The sequence below is a fragment of the Thunnus maccoyii genome, chromosome 16 (assembly GCF_910596095.1).
Source record: "Thunnus maccoyii chromosome 16, fThuMac1.1, whole genome shotgun sequence".
Taxonomy (NCBI): Eukaryota; Metazoa; Chordata; class Actinopteri; order Scombriformes; family Scombridae; genus Thunnus; species Thunnus maccoyii.
In genome coordinates, this window is record NC_056548.1 from 9,805,467 (window position 1) to 9,832,188 (window position 26,722).

A 26,722-nucleotide genomic window follows, 5' to 3' on the forward strand; every position below is an offset into this window, starting at 1 on the left:
ATCATTTTGTGAAAAAAAGAAGGCCGCGGCAAATTTCCAGTAACAGCTAAATCATATCAAGTAGTAGGATGGGTTTTGATGAAGTTTTGTGTGATTAAAAGCCTACTTAGACTTATCAGCACGTTGATAAAATAGAAGAAGAGGTAAGCCTGCCGAGCATTTCATTAAAATGGGATTAGTATGGAATCACAGTTAAATATACGGGCCCTCATAAGATCTTATAAATATATCTGTCAGCAACATAAACAAACCTCAAAAGATGAATACTAAGCATGTGAAAAGGGCACTGGCGGAAGATGTACTGAGCTTGTTTACTTGAGTAAAAGTATTTATACCCTAGTACAAAAACACTCCATTACAAGTAAAAGTCCTACACGCAAAAACTCACTTAATTAAAAGTAGAATCTTTGCAAAATACGCCTGAAGTAGGCTATCACAAGTAAAAGTAGACTACTCATGCAGAAAACAATCCCATGAGAGTGTTAGATATTAGTATTTAATAGGCTACAATACAGTACAGTAATCTAGCCTAGTACAATAACATTACTTGCCTCTGATTGAAGTTGCGCACAATGGAAATACTCAAGTCAAGCATGACAACGCTACCTCAAAATTGTAAACTTCTGTACACTTTGAGTAGCCTAAATTTACGTAGTTTCATTGGTTTTGCCACTGCAAATGAGAGGAAAATCACTGAAGGATTAAGAGAGTTAACCTGTAGGCTATTCATCCCACACTGGTGGTCCAAATATTGGGAGCCTGACAAATCCAGTCTTAGCGGGTGGACAGGGAATTCAAAGGCAGAAAACACAAGCCTTTTCAATGTACAGTACAGTCCCACAGTATGTGCTTATTTATGATGCCAAATATAGATAAATCAGTCTCAGAAATGGAAATGGCAAAACTAGGATCAAGTTAGGAAAAGATCATGTACACAACATACGCAGTTGAAAATTGCAAAAATCAAGAGCACAATGAAACGACAATGACACAAGGAAACATGTGGAAGAAGGCAATATAGGGGTCAGTTAATGAGGTCAGCAATCGCACACTTAAATCAACCAAGAATCAGTTGAACATGTGATATTGAAAAGTAAACTAGTATTATTGCTGTAGGAAGCAAAACATGATAACATTATTTTAGAAATTCTGATTTGGAAGGCATCATGAAAGACGATCTAGCATAGATTATTTATTTATTTGATCCAAATTTTTCTCCTAGTTTTTATTTTGCTTCCTATCTAGTGACTTACAATCCAGCCAAGTGGGTGGTATTGATGTACCAATATGCTGGCTTGCCAACTGCTAATTAATATGATGAAGAAGAGGGAAATACTATACTGGAAAGAAACATAAATTTCTTTAATTCATACTTCATACTTGTTTGACAGTTTGTATAATTATTTAGGGAAAACAAGATGAAAAAACTGAATGATAAGTTTTCTTGAAAATAAACACAGATAAAGTTGCTGACGACAGCTGTACAAAGTTTTAAATAGTCACGGATGAGGAAGTGTGTGTACAGTAATTTCTTCCTGGAAAATATGAGCCATGGACACCAGCTAGTGCTCAAACACCACCGATGCCTACATGTTGATGTCACTGTTTCCCACAGGTCTTTGGGGGCAAAAAGTTATTTTGGGGCGAATGTGGTGGATTTTAAAGGGAAATTTTGTTTGTGTTTCATTACATTATGTTCATGTGCCCATACTAATTTGTGTCTAGGGTCACTGGGGTTTACATTTAACAAACTAATCACAGAGCAGCAATTGCTGCTGTTACTGTAGCAGCAATTAGATTTTGCTTTACCCCCAAAGGACTGATTTGGATGATTTATGCATGCCATACTTCAACCAATTTCTGTGGTGGGACTCCTTATCCCCTAAATGGGATTTTTTTTTCACCTTTCAAATTAATTTTGAATTAAAACTTCCATCTACTTTTTGTATTCCATGACTTTTATATTCCACTGGTCAAATCCAGGACATTTGTGTTTATGCGTTTGTGTCATCTGGAAAAGCATTGTCAGGGGTTTGACCTAAAAAGAGCACAATGTATTCCCTGTCCCGTGATGTGGAACAGTTATGCTCCTTTTATTAAATGGTAGAATCTGTCCAATTACAGAATATGCAAACTGAATATGCCACGTTGACGCTGGGCTCAATTGCTATTTATGAGAGGTGGCACTGCTGCAGCATAGAGCCATATAATTATAGCTGCACTGTTAAATAGTGCGTACCTGACCTCCCTGTGATGAACACTCTGTTTAAATGCCTCTAACTCTTTGCCTCCGTACCCTCTCTCAGGCACACACACAAACACAGCCTTACAGCATATTTAACAATATTTTAACAGGGTCAACTTCCAAAACAGTAGACGTATGCTCTCTAGTGGTATGTTTTAGGTAATGCACTTCATAAAATACCGAAGCCATCTCACATCTGCAGTTCTAATGAGGCTGAAATCCCATTTATGCTCAATATTCTACTCAGTTTAATGTTTCCTTCCTGTCTTTAATATCCTCTCCTCAATCACACCGCTGACCTCAGTCTTCTACTTTATTCATTTCCCATAAATGATAGATATATAATTTTTTCTCATTTTTTAAATCCAATTGTGTTAGTCCTATTGTAAATGCATGGTTTATCTGCATATAATTGTGTGTACGTCTCCCAGAAGGGTGTCCTGTACCCATCTGCAACTCCTATCAGCTAAGATGCCAGAGCCGCATGCATAATTAACCATGGATTATGTGTATTTACAGTATGTGTACATTTGGTTAATTACATACACACTTATTTGACTTGCTGTAAACAAACAGTAGTTTTATTCAAGATTAAACATTTAGACGACCACAGAATAGATGAACAGGCATTGGTCTAACACAAGGTTGCTTTTTCTGCTGCTGTCCCGAGATGCACTATTAAGCAAAGCTTTATCTCACCAAGTGTACATGTATTTCTATGTATACATACTGTATGTATAGATATGCACATAGGAACTTGTGTATATACTATACATACATAGACTGTCAGTTGGTCTCCTGCATAAACTTTGTATCACCAAAATGTTGAAAGGAGTTACGGAAAAAAAAGATTTTGTTATATGTGTTGAATAAAAAAAGTATTCGTCCAGTCACAGTTAAATCAATCAATTTTAAAAGAGTGAACTACTGGATACAGAGTTTTTTCAAGACACCAACAGTAGTCTGCATATTACCTATTGTCTTTATTTATAGTTTGTGTGAAAAATGATTATATTCTACCATATATGTGAAGTGACCCTCCAGAGAAGAAGGCAGTGTTTCCAGTGGGTCGTCTTGACCAGGAGCAGAGCAAGAAAAACCTTCTAAAATGGCGGCAGACAGACAAGTCCAACCAACTGAACCTGACAAAGGCACCAACAATACACAGATGTAGTCATCTTTTTTTTTTTTTCTTAAAAATACACACATCAAATACAATATACTGCCTTGCAAAGAGGCCATAGGAAAGAAAAAAACATGAGAGTCAATATAAGAAACAAAGTTGTACAATTAGAGTGGAACTGTACTGTACATATGGAAAGCATAGACTATATTTCATCCGTCCACACCTCTTGTTGGCCTCCCTTGGAATGTTAGAAGGGATCATTTCTCTGGTGGTAAATGTAGGCAGGACTTGAGAGAAAATGCATCTGGCACTGAAGGTTGCAAAAGACTCTCTTATTCAACAATATGTGTATGCAGGAGGCAGTAGGTTCTCACAATCCCCCCCCTTCACCAGCGATTTGAGTGAGAACGAGTTAAACAATAGTTGGTTGATGGAGAGTTAGATGAGACTCAGGATTAGCACCAAACTTCAGAGGTTTTTAAACTGTGTGTCTCCGAGCATAGAAGGTGGAGCTGTGGTTTTGACAATGTGGATGAAACAGTGTGATAATGAGATGATGGTGATAGTGGTGTGTAGGTGAATGAGAGACATGGATGAACCTGGGAGAGAGCAGAAACATTGGTGGCTTAAAATCACTGACCCAGACTATCTACAGCCTCTCCTGTTTGCCAAATACATAAGGAGACAAGGGCCAAAATGTAGTTCAATAGGCTTTCAAGGCTTTGAATTGCTATAGGATATATGCATGGTTTGTCTTGCTAGCAACCTGGTTACACTAGTTTCACATGATTCCTAACTTTACCAATGCAATAATCACTAAAAAGGCTTAGGCTGAAAAGATTTCAGATCCTCGGAGAGTATAATTTGTGAGAAAAGTCTTTTCAAATGCCCCCAAATAATTTTCTTATTCTGTTCATCTATTCAAGTACTATTGGGCCCAGGTCTACAGACAAAGAGTCAGGGGTTAAACTGGGAGCGAGCAGGACAGAAACCAGCAGCCGACCAACACACAGTGAAATTACAGTATCAACAGATTTTATTTGGTTCATAAAGAGACAAAAAGCTTTTCTTTTTTTTTTTTTAATGGTGAGCTGAGCAAGCCCGACTCTCCTCATTATGGTAGAACGGATCCCAATTTAACCCCTGGGTTTACATTCATGTGAACGTGATAGCCTATATAAAGATCTAACAGTGACAAGACAGTCAAAAAAGTTGCAAGGCTTCATGCAGTGCTACCTCATAAGATTTACATTGATTCTACTGTTGAGAGAACAAAAGCATTTCTAATCATTGCGCAATGATTTGTCATGACTCTATCGACCATAAAGTAAATTATTTGCCTTATTTAAAAAAATGCAAAAGCTGTGATCTTCATGTACATGTGTTGCATACCATAACTATGAGAAACAAATGTGGTCAGTGGTCAGGCAATATGGTCAGTATTCTAATTTGGCTTTTTGTCTCCGTGCTGTTGATTTCTTTTTAAACATAATGCATACCTTTAACACTGCCAATTATATTTACTGATAGAAAGACCTGCGTGACTAAAGATATGAGCACATATGAGTCTAAGAAAGCACAGACACTTGTTATGATTGTAACGCAAATCTGGTAGTGCTTACAAGCTTACATGCAGTTAATGGTTGGAGATGATATAGAGAACCAAAAACAATAAATACATTGTATAAAACATAATTCCATATCAATATATTAAAATACTATTTAAAATAATATCTTAGACAATATTGCAATATGAAATTGACCGATAAATAGTTGATAGGCCTACACAGAGAAATATATATATTTAAGTATCTGTGTCCTTCATAGTTTGCTGTTTTGACTTAAGTACAATGATTTTAAGTTTCCAGATTTCCCCCAGTGGGTTGCAGTACAATCCAGAGAGCTAATACATTTTCTTTTTTTTTCCAACAATAATAACAATGAACTTACAGTACACAGTCCCATAATAAAGATATACATACTGAATACAATATAAATGTCAAGACAGAAAAATAGAAAAATATCAATAGAAATCAAAAGTCAAATACATATCAGAGAAAGTATACAGAGTAAAGTGTACTTATGAGTCTTTGTGGTTCTTGTTGTAGCTGGAGCTTGTATTGGCTCTCATTGTTGGTATATTGGCTGTGTAATTGTACTTCGGTTTTTGTTTTCTCCAGTCCTGACACAGACACACATTCTCCCACACAGACACAAAGGTACACACATCTGCAAATACAGACACATGCAATGGCACACATGCCTGCACAGGTGCATGTGTGTTCTCACCCACACACACACATGCCCACACACACACAAACAAGCACACACACACACACGCAGCTCACATGACCGTGCAGCATTTGCAGGTCTGTTTCTTCTCCTTTTCTTTTTCTCCTTCCTCCCCGCCCCCATTGGCCTTTTCTTTCTCTGCCATGCTCCCGTTGGGTGGAGCCGGCTCTTCTGTGGCTGCCTCTCCTCCCGCTTTCCCCTCCCCATCCTCGATCACAACAAACTCAGCCTTAACGTTGCCGTCCACCCCTTCCATTCCAAGAGACGTGCGGGTCTCCTGCTCCTCCTCGACGGTCTTGTAGCCCATGAACACCAGGGTGACGGGGTTGTCTGCACTAGCTTGGTCAGGACTGGGACCCAAGAGCTTGGCTTCAATCCCTGTCACCTCTCTCTTGGGGGTCTGACCAGAGGTCTGCACTACTCCATTCTCACCTATAGGGAGCAGCAGAGTATCATCGAGAGGTTAGGAGAGTGCAGAAGATAGAGAGGGTGGTCAGGGTAAGTCAGACAGACAAAGAAAGAAAGGAAATATTGTCTTAATGACCTCCGGCAGAGAGGAACAATTTAATAGAGCAAATGAAGAGGCTGTTAATAGCTCTCTTTCTCTTTCTGACACAGGTGTCCAGGCCAAGTTGCTATGGTTTCCTGTGTGATCATATGTTGCCATGGGTACTGAACTTACCCCCATTTTCTTTGGCCACACCCTTATTGGCTGGCTCCCCTGTCTCTAGTTCTTCAATCTCTTGCTCCAGCCTGGCTCAGAAACACACACACATGCAAAATGGTAATGTGTATATGTTGTATGTTTATCTGCAAATTTCGAGTCATAGCATATGACCAGTTATACCAAAAATGATGACCAATAATATTTTCTCAAGCTGTCTTTAGTAGCGACAGTGCAATATTGAAACATACAAAATACTGTCTTTACAGATTTAAAAAAAACCCACAGTTACTGTTTTATTGTCAGTCTGGAATCGTATTTCTTTAAAATTTGTCTCGGTCTGGCTACTAAAATTGGATTATGTCACTTGTAATGCGACGCATAACTGCCACATGACATCAAACACGTCATCAGCGCTGTTAGTTGGCTGTGGCTGCAGTTCAAAACATAGCTGCGCAACACCTCTGTCGCTAATGTTATCTAGTGTAACAGACAGGTTCTGCTCCACGATCATATTGGTGTGGCTTGAAGAATGACAGGATATATTTTCATCCTTCCTGCAGCTTAAAGTATTCTCAGCAGTCAGTATCAAAATCAGACTAATAGGAGTTTTTAGATGCTGACCTGAGGATAACTTGCTCCAGGAGTTTGGTCTTCACTTCATCCTCCTGCAGACGCTTCTGAGTCTCCTCCTCTGCTGGAGCTCCATCTAACAACCAGCGCTCCCTCAGTGCCTTCGACTGCAAGGAGACAAAACAAATAATCAACATGTTGTTGTATGTTGAGAATAAATAAAGGGGAGAAGTGATTAGGTAAAGCGGATTATTTACTTCCATATTCAATAAAATCTAATAAAGCAGAAAACATTTTACTCTAACTGCCTCTGACACCCCAATAAGTTGGGTAGATGTGTGTGTGCTGTAATGAAAGGAGCTTAAGCAGGTGGGGGACCTTTGATCGTCTTTCATCAGGATCAGTTGATTAATTCAATAGCAGAACTTCAGTCTCTCAAAACACAGAACATTATCACCCCTTTCTCACTTGGACATCAGTGTAATTTCTTTCAGGAGAGATTAGTGACACTTTCACTGAGGCAGAATGACAAACCCTTTGGCTAATGTAAAACAAAAGTCTACCAGTGACTGCATCCAGCACTTCTCTGCTGACTGCTGCCACTCACTGATTCAGTCACACACTTCAACTGCTGCCAACTTGTTTGCCAAGTGGACTATGGCACCAAGCCAGAGTATCAGGGCTTCTGGCATTCACCAGAAAAATCCACACTAAGAAATAATTCTCCTATTATACTCAATTGAGCATAGGATTGAAACCTAGATAAGTCACTGAAAGATAAAAACAAGATAGTTCTAATCTTAAACCACAACGAATTGAATGTCTTTGAGAGCATAGACTAGATTTACTGCTGCTGAACTGGTAGACTCATTATAATTACTTTACATGATACATTTTAACGTTAATGTTCATGCAAACACTGAATTATTTAGTCTTGCTTTTGCTGCTTTTGGTCTGATATTACACTCGTTAATTGATTCTATGACAAAATCATTAAATAATTTGAAATATTAATTGAAATAAACATGGGAACAAAATGGTACATATATCTTACTCTAAGTGGGATTTTTCACTTTATTATTCTCTTACATTCCACTTCTGTATCTCATTTTACTATCAATATTTATTTCTCAAATCAATTTCCAAATAGCCCTGTGTCCTTATCTTGACTCCCCTTCCCTAATCCCCCCTGTTCTCTAGATAAGATAGTATCAAAACAAATACTTGGCATGCTTTAAGTAAATATAACAGTGCCTCTTATTCGCAGCTGTTGGACCATGCAGAGAAAGACAACCCTGAGTGGCCATATGGAAATGTGGTAGAAAAAGCTCTTGTTTTCACGAGTTGGACTGAAAATCTGGACCTGTGCTTGATGTGAATTCCTCTCCAGTGATGCAACATGGATTTCTGCAGCAAAACTCCCCTCCTTTTTTTTTTTTTTCCTTCTCTGACTCGACCCCCACCTCTTCCTCTCTCATACGCATCTCTATCCATCATAAAGTTCATGAACTTTTCGGTTTTGTGCATGGTATTATGAATCAGGTTGTAATTCTCAGGGTGTATCTCTGTCATTTCCTATCAGTGTTTATTTTTTTTATCAGCTAAAGTGATGGTTTTTCTTACTTCCCCCAAAGAGTAGTTCAGCTCCAGACAGCTGCACAGAGCTTTACAGTGCATACACATACATACAGTGTAATTCAACACTCTTCATACCCCAGACCTGCATGGTCTCTTGGGCACTGAATCTAAAAACTCTACTTCCCCCTCTCTCTCTCTCTCTCTCTCTCTACTGTCTCAATCTTGCTCGCTCTCTCGCCACACCCTACTACCCCAAAGCCTGACATCATTTAATGTACTCACTCATGCGTACGCAAACACGCGCACACACACCAGTCTGGCACGAACAGTCGTAAAGCTGGAGCTGCAGTTATGTCTCTCTCCATTGTTCTTTGGAGTAAAAGCTGCTAACGTAGCAGACAAAGGGCGGAACTGTGATACAGACACACACACACACACACACACACACACACACACACACACACACACACATCCAAATGCACTGAGCAGCTGTAGGGAGAAGACCTTTATTTCAAACTTCATTTTGCATCTTTCCTTCTACAATCTGACATTCCAAAACTTTTACTTAGCTTTCCAAAGGTAACATAATTCGTCTTCCCCGGAAGTTACTGTGCTTGGCTAAGAACTAGTCTTGCTACACAACCCCCCCCCCCCCCCCCCCCCCCCCCCCTCAAATCCGGTTTTTGTATGTATAGAACAAATGAGATGTAACATGTTAATTAGTGAGCTTTAAAGGTCCTGGTGGTCAAATTTTGTTATCTTTGGAGAGAGTTAGGCCAGATGTTTCCCCCTGCCACAGTCTTTATGCTAAGCTAAACTGCTGTGGCTTCATATTTACCATACAGACATGATAGTGATATCAATCTTGTTTTAGCAATAAAGCGAAACATTTTCCTTCGATAACTTTGATAAAGTATGGCAATGGTAAATTCATTGGAACATTACTCTTCATGTGCTTCGCATAATCTGGGTGTTTTTCCGTATTTAGATAACATAAGATGTTGCCATTCAGAGGTTTTAATTAAAGAAACTGCTAGGCTGCAGCTTGCATAATCATATCTGTCACGGCTTGCTAATTAAAAACAGAACTCCTATTAACATTTTCTGTGTTAACAACGTTATATTACCTCCTCTTACCATTTTCGTCAGCACTGCGAGAGTGTGACTTTGTGTGTGTATGATCATGTATTGGTGTGATTTATTGGCGGGACAGGTACACCCTTATAAAAATGTGGTGTGTAAATGGAGACATTTATTGGGCTTTCCACATGAAAACTGCCTCTGGAAAAGGAACACTTACTTTGGTTTGCACAAAGGGCCTTCTAATGCTCCCGCACTGCATGACTACACTTACTCTCTCTGTCTATGTGTGTGTGTGTGTGTGTGTGTCTGTGTATGCGTGCATGTGAGACCAAAGCGGGGTGCTATGGGTGTAAGAGCTGTTTCCTGTTGGTGGGAGTGGGACAAAAATCTGTTTCCTCTGCCAAAGCCCTCTGCATTGTCTGAGGCTTCTGTGTTCTTATATACAGCAACACGCACAAAAACGAACACACGTACACACGCAGTACAGATACAAACATACAAAGGTTTGCTCTGAAAATAGAAAAAGTGGGAGCATGCAAGGGCAATAGCACAGGTCACAGGCACTATTACTGCGAACACACACACACACACCCACGCACACACACATCTGCACAGGCACATACACACCACAACCTTTGCTCTTATCTGTGACCTGCTGAATTGTCCGGGGCTGAAATAGCTTTGATAGCGCTGACACATACGCTGACAAAAGCCTTGGCTCTGATATAATGAGTGTGTGTCCGCACGCATGCAGATCTGAACGTGTGTGTTCTAGGGAGCGCGTGTGTGTGTGTGTGTGTGTGTGTGTGTGTGTGTGTGTGTATAAACAGCATGTGGAGTAGCTGCTGGTGTTATCTGCTGTCCATTCTGAACATTCCGTGACAGCAGCAGCAAGGGAGTATATCACTACGTGGGACAGATAGATTTAAAAGGAACCGCTGAGTTCAGTGTAGGTAGGTGGGTGTTTAACAATGCTCACGTGCAGAGCATGATTCCCAAAAAAAAACCCACACGACTGATTGGCAGTATTTCTAGCATCTTGTTTCAAGTTCTTGTACGGGTTAGGGAGAGGTGGAAGAAGTAGTTCAGGTTACACTTCGCAAGAATTTTATCCATAAATACATCCATCTTATCAGTGTAAGCGCTCAAGCCCCTTTCAAACAAAGTGGTATTGGCATGTTCTCAAACGGTGTCGAATACAGCCAAATATGACAGTTCAGTCTCTGTCTGTCGACACCAGATGGTGGAATTTGTGAGTCAAGGTGAGGGTAATGATGAAAAAAAGAAAAGATCCAAAACAAAGTACGCACAAGCTACAGTTGCAACAAAATGAAAGCTAGGGTGATTAAAACCCTGGTACTGTTTTTATAGTAGAGACAGCATAGTATATTTTTTTTACATAAACCGGATGGGCAGATTTTTTTCCCTCTCTATCACGTTATAATAATAATAATAGCAATCCATCACACCCTTCACATTGTGTGAATGCACTACAGTACAATCTTCCTTCCTACGATGAAAGCTGCTAAGTACATCTACTTTCCAGCTGCTTTCTATCATTCTTTACTGACTCAGCTTGTTTATAAGTACATACATAATGAATAAGATCAATACAGTACATACAATACGATTATCTTTCAGGACATAAGTATTTGCAGAGTTGTGAGTGAGACTGAATATGTACACAATGAAGGAAATAACTTGCTAGATCCTTGTTCATTCAGGGACCTGATTTTTTTCCTGGAACTGATTCATGTTAGTGTCAACATCTGCTTACCTAAGGTGGAAATAACAGGTAACTGGTAAATTGAAAACATGTGTCCCAAGCTCACTACTAAGCACATAAAAGTGTTTTGCAAGTCAAGGTGCAGTGGACAGAGGGGAACGAGACAGTGCAAAGATTCATAAAAGCTCTGACCATGTCCTGTGCACACTGGCGATTACAGCTAAATATGGGGCTACTTTTTGCTTTAAAATCTGTAATACTGCCAGTGAGAACACACCAGTAATTGATTTTATTGGTTGTATATCACCTGCTTAAATCACAATGTAAAGCTGCAATAAAGAAGAGCATCACAGCCACACTAACTGGTATAACTAACTAACTCACTGTCTCCTAAACAGCAGCAAAAGAGTCACAAACAGCTGTTTTCAGACAGTATTTCACATTTTTTCTAGATTTTATTTCCAGATAGCCTAATAACATCTCGAGTATTTTCACAGGTACAGTAGTATAAATAGGGCATGAGCAAAATGTGCATGTGGAAGTGTGTGTGCGTGTGGTTGTGTGTACCTTGAGATGCTGGAGTTGCCGTCGGTCATCATCCAGCTGCCTCCTCTTGTTTTCAATCTCTGTCTGCTTCTTCCTTTTCTCCTGTTACAACACATGAATATCATGATTAATTAATATACCATGAATGAACGCCATACCATGTCATTATTAAGGCGATTAATGTGTCAATCATTTTCTTAAATAATCAATTAATCATTTGGTCTATAAAACTCCAGAAAATAGTGAAAATCACCCCTCACATTTTACCAAGCATTGTTTGTCGGAACAACAACTAAGAAAACTGCCAAATATTCACATTCAGAATTGTGTAACCAGTGATTTTTTGGCATTTTTGCTTAAAAAATTACTAAAACAATTAATCAATTATCAAAATTGTTTTCTGTCAAGCAAGTAATTGATTAATCTACTAATTATTTTGTCTCTAATTAGTACTGAAACTCGGTTTTCTATATCAATATCATTTTTTAATATTTTGAAAAATACCCAGACCTAGTCTTAACTAGTAGTGCTGATGATTTAATGGCAGCTTTTGGAGATTAAGTACATTATTTCTAAATCAATGTAACTGCTTTGAGAGAGAAAGAGAGAGTAAGAGCAAATGATAGACATTAATGTATAGTTTAAAGTATAAAGTATAGTACAATTTGTGCTGTATATTTACAGGCACATATTACTCTATCGAAATGTCAAATGAACTTCAGGAAGCTGTTTGAAATGTTGATGAGACACCAAACTATTAATATTGGTATTGCTATTCTCTGGTTGATAATAAATATGACAACAAACCATCACTCAACTACTGTACGTTAAGCACCTCCTACCCAGGCCATATTGACAGATTTTTTAATAACAGAGTTATTGGGTTGTGAAACCATTCATAACCAAATTCAAATGTGTTTCAATCACTGCCAAAAATTGTACACATATATATATATATATTTAAAATACATAAGAAACCTAGATATTGTGTGTCTAGAAAGATAGAGAGAGATCAAATGGAAGAGAAACACTGAGAGACAGAAGGACAGACAGAGGAAGACAGAGCTGTAGTTAATGCATTAGCTTTCAGTATCCTCTAATGGGTGAGGGAGATGGGATCTAAAAGGTTGAGTCATTAAGATGGGCGGTCAGATTTTGACAAGCAGGAATGATTTGTTGTTTCTACAGCCATCAGTGTGCACTGTGTGTGTATGTGTGTACTGGTATTGCTATCTTTCTGAGGACTATTGAAACTAGTGTAGTGAGGACGTTTCTGCATTGTGAGGACATTTTAGCCTGTCCTCACTACTTCAAAGGGCTGTTGGAGGGTTAAGACTTGGTTTTAAGGTTAAGGTTAGAATTAGGTTTAGGTTAGGGTTAGGGTAAGAGTTGGGGTAAGGCATTTAGTTTGTGTACATAAATGCATGTATGAAGGAGAAGGAAGACAGTGTGTTGTGTGTGTGTGTGTGTGTGTGTGTGCGCGTGTATAGAAATAACTTACAGCGATGGCCTGGAGTCTCTCCTCTTGTGACACCTCAGCCATCCTGATGGAGAGAAAGATTGAGAGAGAAAGATAAGAGTTACAAACACATCTGACCACCACCATCAGACATTACACACAGCGACAAACAACATTCCTTGACCGTAGCATTCGCTCACCAGCCATTTGCTTTCCAACGACTTCCCAGTGACTGAGGTTAAATATCTGTCTGCTTGCACTAAATCAGTGTGTCTTTCCTGTCAGGGAGAGCCAGTGAAGGCATGCTAATGTGCTAGCAGGGCGCTGCTGGAGATTCCTGCTCTAATAGGTTCCAGACAAGAGCTCCAGGATGGAGGATGGACGGAAGCAGAGCTGAAACCAGAGGGAAAGGACTGCGACTGCTGCTCAACTGGGAGGGAACGGGACAAAGCTATCAATGTATTGTCTCTCCTTCAAAAATCATAATCTTACAGTTAACCATACAGTTTAATTTTAGCAAAAACATTGTCCATGACCCATGGAGCAAGTCGAACATCAGTTACAGAGAGCGAAGATATGTAATATAGGACTGAATGTGACAAGCAAGTAGGTGTTGAATGGTTTTAGTCGTGAAACTCTCAGGAAAGAAACAGACCTCGCTGACTTGGACTACAGTCTCAGGTTGCCTGTGGTTCAGCACCTAATGCTATTTTGTGGATGTGTAAAAAAAAAAGGGTGTTTTCAACAGATTGGAGGTGGTGTATGAAACACATAACATCTTAGCGGCAGTGTACCTTTTTCAGACCCAAGAAATGGGATCCTCATTTCTTGCTTACGCTGGTCCAAACCAAACTCTTACAAAAGAGCTATGACAAAATATCTCTACACCCCTCCCCACCCATCCGTCTCCAGCGCCAGATAAATGTGTTAGAACCGTTTGATCGTGTCACTTCTCCTGATGAGTGAACAGGACACTCACTGTCACAGTTAGAATTAGCTTGCATCATTTCCCAAATGAACATTCACAAAGCTTGGATTGTGAGAAAAAAAAACAACAACTCAGTATTTCATTACATCACATCCCTTCTATCTTGCCCTTGGTGTAGGAATGGTCTGATTGCTATTCTTTTTATTTCCTACATGAAGGCATGGAGTGCAACAACACTGGCTCTTCTCAAAACATAAAGAAGCATGCATTTTCTTCCATGCTTGTTAGTTTACTATCCAATAAATGTATCTCTAGGACCCACAAAATCCACAAGGGTATGTTATGGAAGGATAATCTGTAAGAAACAGGGTTCACATTACTAGCTTTACTGTATGTGTCCAACAATGCATACAAACACTGCTCTCTGCTCTCCAAACAAACCACATCACCATCACATGAAGACCCTTCGGAGAAAAAGTAAAACCACAATCATCTGATCAACTCCCAAGTACACACATACTGTCTAGACGCATTCTTTCTAATTTTTGCTTTTCCCACTGATCCAGCACAAACAGGAAGAATGAAAAGACATCTGGCGATGGATATGGAAAGCCAACACTGTCAAAAATAAAATACACCTTGACTAATTATATCATTCCATTTCAAAGTAAGGCTTTAAATTCAAAAGTACATTACATCATCAGGACCTTTAATTCAGGTACAGTTTCTGGTTACTGTATGTTGTGCATTGACAGTGTTTTATGGTCTATTTTCTCCCTAAATCTCCTTCCCTTCCCAGCCCTCAGGTTATAGTGGGAGCATGGCAGTTAGCTGACTGCGCATCTGGGAAGTCATCTGGATCAGTTCATCAGTGGTATGAAGGAGGCCTGGAAGCAGGACTCTGTCTTTATTAGATGACTGACCGTCCTAACCTGGGAAAGGTCACTGTGAGCATCAGCAGAGACGCGGCAAGACACACCCACAGCTTAGCTCTGACAGGCAGGAATTGCTATGAGACTGAGAGCAAGGACGGAACGAGTCATATGTTTTTCTTATGTCAATTGCTTCTGTTGGGTACCGTGATTATGAAAACATTTTTTCCCATGAATAAACCAGTAAACACTGTAAATTGTGAATTTTCTGTTTTTTTGGAAACAGCTTAAACACAAAAGTTCCAAGAATAGTAACAAGAAAGTTACATCACATGATCATCATCTGACTGGAATGTCAAAATATTTTTTAATCACATAATAAAATAATTTGTGGTTTTTGAACATAGAATTCTATGTCATATTAACATTGAATATATATTTATTAATATATGGCTCATATAAAATCATCAGGTTACGTTTAAAGTCAGTTTTAAATTTCAAAATCTTAATCTCAACGTACGTTGTAGACATAGTGTTAATATGCAAGTTTAAACTGTATATTTCTTATGTCTGATATGTCTTGTTAACACAAAGTAACTGTACAGAGCTTTTCCTCAATAAAATAGTCTAACATTATCAAAAAATATGACTTAAATAAGAAAACCATCTGATCAAAGAATTCAGTCAACAAGTCAACAAGTCTAATAATCTGACCGAGCATTCGATGCCAATTCAAAGTTAACAGCAGAGGTCCACTGGTCCAACTGGGGGTGAAGTGCACAGATTTTTCGAGCTTGTCCAACTATTCAAACCTAAATTTTAATGACAGCCGTGCTTCTCTAACCTCTAGGCTACTGCTCTGATGAATTTTTAAGATGTACTGGAAAAAAATATCTGTCCACCTTGTCGGAACATTGGGAGCATTTGTCCTGCTGCCTCTCTCATAAATTATGGACAAACAGGGAGAAAGGAAAGCAGACACATACTGTAGACAGACGTCTTCGCGGCATAGTCAGAACAGTAATTACATTTATGACAGAGAAAAGAGGACATCGAAGGAGGCAGGCTGTTACTCCAGCGGAGGCAAATTGACAGATAAATAAATAGATCAACAATATCAGTCAGACAGGACTAAGAGACAAAGTAGTCTTAACAGGCAGACTCACAGACAAACAACACACTAAAACTACAGATATTTTGTCAATACATCAAGGCAGGTGCATGGCAGAAGAAGTCAGGGAAACAGACTAATGACTATCCCTATTCCCCGCTGAGTGCACTGCTGCTATAGCATTTCCAGGAACACATTAACTGCCTGCATAGAGCACCAGCATCCTCTTCTAATAGCATTGTGCTCATGGTCATCTGGCACCAGTAGTCACTTTACACACTCAGTATCTTCACCGAAATGCCCCAAAACAGATTACCTTTGTCTAGAGCCTAATGAATAATAATCCTGCTGAGCATCTTTTTTCAGGGATATCATGCTGACCTAAAGCCCAGCCTGGATTTAAAACTCTTGTTTCAAAGGTGTGTTGCACCGAACCCAAATTAGATTCAGCACTCCCTACAACATTTCTGGGTTTGGTTAATTTTAGCATCTGATTCTTGCAAGTTTGTTACGGCTAATTGCACTAATGTGGTCTGAAAAGTCGATTAAGGAACATCATATTCATTATTTACGCTGCATAGTGGGAGTAAAAAGGTCAGCAAGTACATTCTGTACTGATCTTTACATGAGACCAGTCACAATGTGTGACTCCAGGATAGCCAAAGGACATCCATTTACAGTATGTGTCTATCTGTCGGCAGCAGTGGCAGATTAAACCAGGTCTCATAACCACTAATCTAGGATTATCTTAAACAAACACCACGGTAACCTGGAATTGGACACCGCAACAATCTGGCAGATTTTGATCTCACCTCCCACGCTCACACATATTCAGATAGACTGATTTGTTCAAAGCTTGTTTTTGTAGCATCTGTGCATAATTAGATAGTAAACATGTCAATGCACAATGCCTGAGCTTGTCTTACATTACAACCATATGGAGTCTCTCTTCTCTTCTGTTAGCAAAACATGCAAAAAGGAACAAAATTAATGACTTCTACAAGGGAAGTTATTAGAATCACTCAAGAAACATTTTAATATTCAACTGATTTAAACACTGAAAAACTTCAAGGGCTCTCCTTAGCTGGTTGGCCAATTAGAACCTCTTGTTAAACAATCAGAAACCAGAGAGACAATTTCTCACAGCCAGAGTGGTTTGTTATAAAGCCAAACATGTGAGGCAAGACACTCACACTAATTTTACACTGCTGCATTTTAAAGTGCGGTTGAAAAAAATAAACTTCCCAGTTATACAATGCACATTCTAATAACCTATTTCGAGTCCTTCTTGCCATGTTGAGGGATAATGTGTTCACTCAAGTGATAATTCATAACAGCAAAAACCTTTTAACTGGTAGCCATAATGAAACTCCCCAACATGCACACACACTGTCAAATGCTGACAAAAACACAAGTAAATAGATGCAATTAAATCACTAAGTAGTTACTATTGTTTGCTCTTAAATTCTGGAAAGATCCAAGATGTGAACAAGATAGCAATTTCTAGCAATTCCCAAATGTATAAGCCTGTAGAGACACACGCAGCAACAACACAAACACACACACACAACACAGACATACAAAAAACCCACAATCTGGCACAAAAATGTCTCCACTTCAGAGAGAATGATGATTGTGAAAATAACTCTTGAGCTTAATGACCCAGGCCCTGCATTAGAAAACTGAGACTCTGGAAGAGGAAACTAATCTCAAATCCCCTTCACACTCACTGTGTTGGAGTGGCACTTCTTTCTCCTTTTCTCTACTCCCCACTTCCATGTCTTCCTTCCTTTAGGCCAAAAGAGCACAGGAACAACAATACTCCTCCCTGCCTTTCTGCCCGGCCACACACACACACACACACAAACACACTTTTCCCAGGCCGTGCACACACACCACACACGACTCCTCTACCATTACACATGCACTCTGCATCCTTCTATCTGAGGCACAACACAAATTGTGCCAAACATAAATAGTACGGTGCCAATAAAAGCTGGAGGAAGTCTGCTGAGGTCACGTTAGTGTTTAAGGGGTCAAAGGGTAAAACTTCTTTCCCCAAGAGGTCGCCCATAAAAAACAACTCTGTCAGTACAGAAGAGCGTGAAATACTGTGTAACATCCATGTCAAGAGGACAAATGAGAAGCCACACACAGACTGAGACACGTGGGGTGAGATAATCAGGTCAGAAAGGAGCGTGAGTTAGCTCTGACGTGACCCAGTGTCAGCATGACACAATAGGCTACTAAACTGCAATTACATAGTGTGTTAAAGATGATTTCTTTTTAAATCAAGATAACTTAATCCAGGTTAACAAAGACCAACATAAACTCTTTTAGAAGTATTGTTTAGCAAAGCTCCTTTCCAAATTAAGACAGAGAGGATCTGCATTACTCAATTTTTGTAACTTTCTGTAAGTGACAAACCAACAGCCTACTTTCTGAAGTGATTTGCTGGGCAAGGCTCCAAACGCTTCTTCCTCAAGGACCTTCATTAGAACAGCAAAGGAGAGGCATGTGGTCTCCGTTTCCCAATAGTTCCCAATAATTTTCCAGTAGCATGGCTGGAGATGTGGCTACCTTTTTAGCAATGTAAGAGCAATATTTTCTGTATTTATTGATCTCTGGTTCCAAAGCCTATTTTATGCTTTTTAACACTTTGAGTGTGGCCACTCTAAAGGTTAGGTTATGCTTGAAGAGAATTACTTCATTCGACATCTTTAACCACATCTGAAGGCAAAAGTGTTTATTATACCTGTTCTGAAGGAACAGGGTGAGATATGATGCGATTTGTTCAAAATTGGGGGGCAAACTTTTGAACAATCTTTCCTTGAGGACATTCATAGTGTTGCACTTGGTTGTACGCATGAAAAGTTATGGAAGTAGTAGAACTTGCGAAATAAGTTCAAATCCAGTCTTACTTTCTCATCTCTGCACATCTGGCTAATCGCTGCATGAGGTGGGCATGATTGTTGAATAGTTGGTTTTGGAAAGGTACAAATACTGTCGGATGCAGCTGAATGTCTTCTGAAGTTGGAGAGGATAATGTTTAACCATCTGATAACCACTTTTTTGAAGCATACTGATGCCTTAAGGGGCCTGTATACTCCATCAGAATTGCTGGTCGAATAGCTTTGGAAACCTCCTCCCCTGATACCTTTCCATCGAGATTGTGTTCTGATCAAGCATAAACCGACTCTTAAAGTGCAACTTTTAGTAACCTGCCAAAGAACTTCCACAAACCTGTTACTTGTTCAACCCCTCAAATACTCTGTGCTGAGACAATGTCTCCATCCGTTTACTCTTCTTTCAGGATTCCTCCTCATTGACTCGCCTCATGCCCACATTTCTTCACTTGACAAGACTCGACCTTCATTACTTCTGCAACAGTAAACCTTTACACTTCAAATCTGTTGAGTCGTGGTCTTTGCAAGTTAATTTTTTTATACCAGGGATTGCATGCTGAGTCTACAGCTATTGTGACACTTTATTGATCCTTGTGTTTAGACTACTGCTGCTGCATGGAGGTCAGAACACAGGTTCAGCTTGTAGACTGTACATGTACACAGTGTCTTTAATGTCACTGATAAGTCTCTGATGGGATGTTTTGAAGCCTGGACTTTGGTTCACTGCTACCATCAGAAAATCCAAATTTGGGCAAAAGGGTGAACAGCAAACACCACAGTTAAGAGTAATATAAGGACTCACCGATACCCATTCAGGTGGATGCAAGTCTGAAGTTGGCTGTGACATGAATGGATTCTTTGACGTGTTTTGCCATTCAAGAACGTGGTTGGTTGTAATGCAGGGTGCATAAATATCAAATAATCCCTACTTACTACAAATCCCCTAGTAAACAATCTGTTCTTATTTTGTTTTGTTTTTTTGTAGAAGAGAAGGAGCTAAGTAACACAAAGACAACATAGAGAAATGATAAAATGCAAAGGTTCAGGAGCTTCTGGCCATCAGAAGAGAGTAGGAGATAAAGTGACAGACAACCTGGCATGATTGAGGATTTGGATGTGTATAGCAACGTAACAAAGCTGCTAGCTGAACAAGGCTACAGTCGCACTCAGAAACAAGTAGAGAACAAACAGTAAGCCCTGAAAAAACACAACATGAAGATCAACAACCACAGTAAAGACTACAGAGTATGGGGATGCATGCAATGGCTGTACTAGCTACTATACAAAGCATGCAATCAGTCAAAAGTTATTTTGGAGACAGCTTCTAGTGGCCATTACAGGAACTTCATGTTAAGATACTTTGCACTAGTGGTTGCTCGCAACAACACAGCGACCCTGCAACTGCTAGTTTTACTCTTTGCACAAGGGTTTGGATGTGCATGCTCTGGATAAGGGGTTCATCTCCCTGCAACATGTTTTTGTTTCACTTGCTTTCATAGTTTTGCTTTGCTTGCTTGCATACACTTACACACATTCACATCTGGGAGCTCACAGTCTTCTAGTCCTGCAAACCTCTTTCTTCTTGACACCAAAGAGCGGCATTGGTGCAACTGGATGTCTGCTTTTTGTAGGAGTTTGCTCACATGCCATCATTTGAATGTATTGATCATACGTATAGACATTGCAATACAATTCCAACATTTGATCAGGCATTGCAATAAAAAATCTTGGGTGAATACCCAAATTGCCTAACTCATGGTCAGCCTGTAATACATTACAAAGATGTTGCGCAAATGCCTGTTTGTGTCTCTCATTATCAAGGCATTTCAAGAAATTAGTCAAGTTAAACAACAATTAGTAAACAAGAGGATAATGCTTCTAATCCTTGAATTTTACCTCAGTTACCTCAAAACAATTTCATAGCATTTGCATCAGCGTTACTTGCTAACAGCATTGCTTTTATGTTTACAGACAGTCCATTTCTATAGTATACTGTCTCCTGTGTCCTAGTGTGCGCTCTCTGCCTCTTTGGTCAATCAGCAAACTCTATACATCCGGACATATGAAGTCTGTGGACTTGCATTACTGTACCAGCCTCTCAATCTTAACACAGGAACCATTAGGCCAAATAGGTGCCTTCCCTTATGGCAAGATCCCAATCCCCACTTAAAGCTCTCAAGAGGCTAAGGCATTGTTTATGTAAGTATGTTTTTCTAATATCTGTCAGTTCAATCTTTTCTGGGATAAACGGTTTCATTTATAAGAGGACAAGATCATATATTCATTCTCCTCCTTCCCCTTAAACCAGATGTCAATGTCCGTGTGTGTGTGTGTGTGTGTGTGTGTGTGTGTGTGTGTGTGTGTGTGTGTGTGTGTGTGTGTGTGTGTGGTGTCAAATTCAGGTTATCAACAGTGAACTATCCCTCTCTGCTGCTTATCAATAGTGCTTTTGATATCATCTCTGCAACAGCACTGATGATCATCATATGAGTGTGGGTGTGCACATGTTTTGGGAGGGGTGCATAAAAACACACACACACACACACACACACACACACACACACACACACACACACACACACACACACACACACACATATACAAATGAACAAACACGTACTGGTGAGCACATTTCCCTCTGGGATTAAAACGACTTAGTGGCTAAAAATGACAATTTATCAGAAGACAGACTATCTGCTGAGAATATGGTGAAAAAAACAAATCCTCTCACGCCTTATCTGTCATGACAAAGCAGCAAGGAAGGGGTTTGTAATGAGAGAAAGTCAGAAAAAAAAGGAAAGAAAAAGTGACTATCCAGGAGGAAAAGAGGAGGCAGAGATTAATAGAAAGAGAAAAAACACAGAGACAGAAAGGGCAAGGTGGATTGCACTACATTATCTAATAATATCTCACATCTACTATCTGCCCAGATGTTACTCCTTATCAGCCCGTATGCTTGCTGAGCAAGCTTTCACTTCCACTTCCTCTTTCACCATACAATACCATCTTTCAGCACAAAACAGTGACTTTAAGAGTCTCTGAAATGCATGTCATTCATTTTCCACAACTAGCTTACTGATCTGATTTTATGACTGCTGCATAAATGGTTTCTTAATGATGGCAAGGTCAGTGAGGGTAATTAGAAAGATCCATCACTCTAGGGCTACTTGCTCAGGGCAGAATATGAACCCATGAGATGCCTGCTGTTCTCTACTAATGATGCTTTACCGACCAGTTCTGCCATTGAATGCTAAAAAATTGCAATCATGCAACAGGGGTGGAAGAGCTAAAATTGTTATTGCTGTCACTTCAAATGTAGAAGTTACCTTTAACCTGCCAGCCTTTTCTTCAATAATGTGTAGGCTGCAAGTTGGTGTGACAAATAAACTTTTTTTTGCATTTATCAGCAACAACAATACAGTGTCTCTTGGATGTCCTTTGCTTTTTTAAACTGTGTTTATCAGGACAATTGCTGGGTGAGTGTGCTCTTTTTTGGTAACAGTTTCACACTTAACTCTCCAGAGGACTGCTCGATGTGACCAGTTTTCTCCCAGTCTTGCTCCCTGAGGATTTCTGTTGGAGCAATCAGAGCTTCAGACCTTACTGAAGGGCACTTTGACTGTAAAGTAAAGAGTCTTACTCATTCACATTTCACCTCATTTTTCACTGACAGTCCAAGATTAGGATAGAATGGCCTTCCAATTACCAGCCCATTTCCCCTATCTAAATTGGTGAAAGCTGATCCATCCCAGTGCCCAAGCCTGCCAGGCCAGGAGACAGTCATCAACACACACAATTTACACACACAAACACATGATCCATCTTTTTGTTTCTCTCATACATGCAAAGACAGATGAAAAATGTACACACACACACACAACGCTGCAAATGCGCCAACATACAAAGACACAAAACAATACAAAAACACACACAGAAATGTAGCTGTCCAGAGCCATGATGCCAGATGATGACATGGGTGGACAAGACGAGTGCTGTCAGCTCTACTGCAAGTCGCTGACACAACACAGGGCAGCCAACCGGACATAGACCCTCAGCTCACATGCAGCCTGACTGAGGCCTATGGTGGACTTAACATGTCTCACTCGTACAATAAAATGACAGAATAGACAACAAACAGCAGCTGGAAATGTGGAACTGTCTTTTGTCAATTAACTTCTTTTATCATAGCATGAACATGTCAGTCTTCCTTGGTGACTACTTAAAAGGAACAAAGTATAATTTCTGCCCATATTGTGATGATTTGTACGTTTGATATTTTCAGTTTGAGTGCTGTTTTGGGATGTATTTTTATGGATGATGTATGTTATGACAAATTTCCAGAAAATGAAACTAATCTAAAGTAATCTAACAATATAGAGGTTGTGATCCACAGGGAATCAAATTAATGTGATTTTTTATCGTCCTATATGTTCCCTGAAAAAGCTGGGGTCATAAAATGTTTCAATATATATTATAAATTATAAATATGGTCATATCTTGTACTTTTCCGCTACATTTCTAAAGGATTAAGTGTAACTTTGACACCGTGCAGAATGTGGCAACAGAGAGTCCAAAAATGTTGCCAGTGGTGAACACTTTGCCATCTAGTTGTTACACCAAAACACATCATTCTTGCACTCGTCTTGACCTTACAAACACGCCCTTAAGAAATGGCATCGAGTCACAATGTCCCCTTTTCAGCATCATCTTTTTGCACTCACATGAGTACATTCACACCTGGGATGAAATGCCACAAGGATGCACAAAGTCACCTCAGAAGGATGGGAAGTGAATCACACTGTACCGCACTTATTTTCCCACGTATGTCCAGGAATCAAACAGGTGTCATTTAGCTGAATAAAACAAAGACTCGATGTCCTTTCCGTGTTTCGAGGACTCACTGGCTTCCCTCTGAAATGTAATGGGTGTGTTTTGTTTACAGACTGAGCTATCATCACATCACTCGCTGGTCTTGTCAACAAAGATGTTGTCCTCAACAGTCACGACAGTTCACAGGGCAGAAACCCACAAGAGAAACAATGGACACAAGACCAAACAAAAACACACTGTCCCCCACACCCTTTGTCCGTCCGTGCCTATACCTGCTGTGATCAAACATAATTACAAAAACAGAGTAAAATTAATGGAGTTGTTCCAATTGATATTGTTCTATTCAGAGACAGGAAGAGAAACAGATCCAGAATACACATACACACATGCCTACGTGATATTCGGAGAGGATGGAGGAGTCAGACTATATCACCAATGGCAACCTGAGCTGAAATTAATTTGAGCTAAACTCAGTCTGTTAGGGATGCACAGTCTCTTTTCTCTGCTATAAACCCAACTGCTTGGTCCACTGCACAGTGTAAATTCCAGTCAGGAGTATGTAATGGCCAAGGTTTATCAGCTCATGCGCGCCATGTTGGAGCAGACTGCTCACATCACAACACACCACAGAATACCCTGTTACTCTCTCCTCCACAGCCTGTAGCCAGTCAGCATCTCTCACCCAGTGCAGTGACGGCCATGCACTGGTGGCGCCACTGGAAATTCACCATCGAGGTTAAAAAAAAAAAAAAAAAAAAAAAGACATCTTAACTCTCATCCTGAAACACTCTCCTCTCAAAGCAGATCGATATTACATGATGGATCATCAAAGGCATTCGCGTAAACATGTCGTCCTGTTACACCTGTCGGCCTGGCTGTATCATGGCTTAATCGGGCCTCTAGGCATGTCATAAAGGATGTTGACATGACATAATAGTGAGGCTAATTTTCACCTTGTTATTCACCACCAAACCAGCGCTTGATTTGATTTTGGTCATTTATTATTAATGTATGTCCCTACAAGGATGCTGCGCCTCTTGTGATTATAGTTGTAACCTCATATTAAAGCAACGACCGTCACACAGTGTTTACAGTAAGGAATTACACTAGCAACACAAAGATACCGCCACTATTTTTCTTATTTTTATTTTTTCCATGTCTCCATCCTTCTGTCCCGCTCTGTCATCCCATCCTGTCCGAGCGAAAGGATGCTGCCGGGCTGGAAGCTTAAATATTGCGCCGCTGCACAGCCAGCTCTGGACAAATCACCAAAAGCAGGTCAGCCAGAGGAAAACACGGGCGCAACCACCGCACACTGTAAAAATCACGACTTACTCAGTTGCCTTTCGCTTTCCCGCCGCAGAGATCTTCCAAACAGGGTGTCTTCTTGTTTATTTCTGAGCGTTAATTCGGGATACTCTAACACCCTTTCCTCTCCTCCTCTTCCTCCTCCTCCTCCTGTTCTTCTTCTCCTGGCTTGGCACCCCTCTTGTTATTGCTGAGGTGATGCCGCGGGCAGCCTGCGCGCACAGCCCGGCAATAATAAGACCCCAATGGTTTCCTCTCGAGCGGCAACGACGCTAGACGGACTTCGCTCTGCTGCGCGTCCGCACGGTGGAGATCTCATGGGCTGTGGGGCGTCGTCTGAAGCAGGTTGTAGTCTAGTTAGTGTACGGGTGAGAGAGAGAGAGAGAGAGAGAGAGAGAGAGAGAGAGAGAGAGAGAGAGAGAGAGAGAGAGAGAGAGAGGGGGAGAGAGAGAGAGAGTCAGAGTGGTATGTGAAGGGGAGTGGGAGAGGGGAAAAGGATACGCCTCCCTGCCTTGCGGAGATAAAGGGGGCCCTAGCTGGCTGCGCGTGTTGACTGAGATATGGGTCCTCCTCTCCAAACGGGGGCCCTGCTGGCTCTTCTCCAGCCTAATCATATGACGTTCAAGGAACCAGGCTGTGTGCTCCGAGCCTGTACGAGAGCAGTGTACGTGCAGCCTAAAATTGGGATGAAATCCAGTTCTGTAAAGAGAGGAGGAACGACCATTTCTTCCAGTTCTGCTGTGCCACTTCTCCATCTAGTGGCGCAAAGGTTCAATGTCACGACTCATACAAATGTTTTTTTTTTTCATTCTGTTACATAAATAACCTCAGGCTACAAGGCTGAATGGCTTTGCAGCCTAAAGCAGTGATTTTCTACGCCCTTTTTATTTAGTCAAAACACACTGAACCAGTCACAGTGATGGAAAAAAAAACATTTAAACTATTTTGGAGTCGCCTATTATCACAGTTTTTTTTCTGACCCAAATTATTATTTCACATCTGCATCCTCAGATCAAAATATGTTGCACCTGCATCCAATATCCAGCAGGTGGTGATAGTGTGGCAGACATGTTCTTTGTCATTCCAGGTTTCCCTGAAATGATCCAATAACTATCTAATAATGGTTATTGGATCAAGAAATGTTTTTTTTTAACATCCAGCAGGATTCATATATCATGGATGTTGTTTTAGAATTGACCCGTATTCAAGGAAAGTGAGGAGAACAGACACACATAATCTTCCATGTGTCATTGGTTTATTATAAACATAAAGGGACAAAACTAACATAATCTCATAAATGGGTTTTTTTTAAAAGTTTATTTTATTATATGGTTTTCTGTTATATAAATGATGCATCATTAGTTTTGCTTTTGCAAATATTGCAGATGATTGACTACATGTTTATGCATTGTTTGGTGAAGTGTGTAACCACAGTCTTGCATTACCCATCATATTCACATTCATGCAAACATGTA

The 26,722-nt window shown here is 40.1% G+C and overlaps 1 protein-coding gene and 1 long non-coding RNA gene across 2 annotated transcripts; one reads left to right on the plus strand and one right to left on the minus strand.

The window, feature by feature from the left end:
• LOC121913956 lies at positions 1-15,331 on the plus strand. The gene is made up of 3 exons (XR_006100418.1): positions 1-143; positions 13,578-13,751; positions 15,020-15,331. It is a non-coding gene; the product is annotated as an uncharacterized LOC121913956 (long non-coding RNA).
• Positions 2,788-25,664, minus strand: palm1b (paralemmin 1b). The gene is made up of 6 exons (XM_042436817.1): positions 25,275-25,664; positions 13,335-13,377; positions 11,855-11,935; positions 6,952-7,067; positions 6,346-6,416; positions 2,788-6,095 (listed from the first exon to the last, which is right to left on the minus strand). Exons 2-6 carry the CDS (start codon positions 13,374-13,376, stop codon positions 5,716-5,718), a joined length of 690 nt encoding a protein of 229 aa, XP_042292751.1. The 5' UTR covers position 13,377; positions 25,275-25,664; the 3' UTR covers positions 2,788-5,715.
• Between the last annotated feature and the right edge of the window lie 1,058 nt (positions 25,665-26,722).

Coding starts and splice junctions, on each gene's coding strand:
- palm1b (XM_042436817.1), bottom strand. CDS start 13,376: ATGGCTGAGGTGTCACAAGAGGAGAGACTCCAGGCCATCGCT. Junction 7,068..11,854: donor GGCAACTCCAGCATCTCAAG/GTACACACAACC, acceptor GTCTCCTTGCAG/TCGAAGGCACTGAGGGAGCG. Junction 6,096..6,345: donor TGTGGCCAAAGAAAATGGGG/GTAAGTTCAGTA, acceptor TGCTCCCTATAG/GTGAGAATGGAGTAGTGCAG.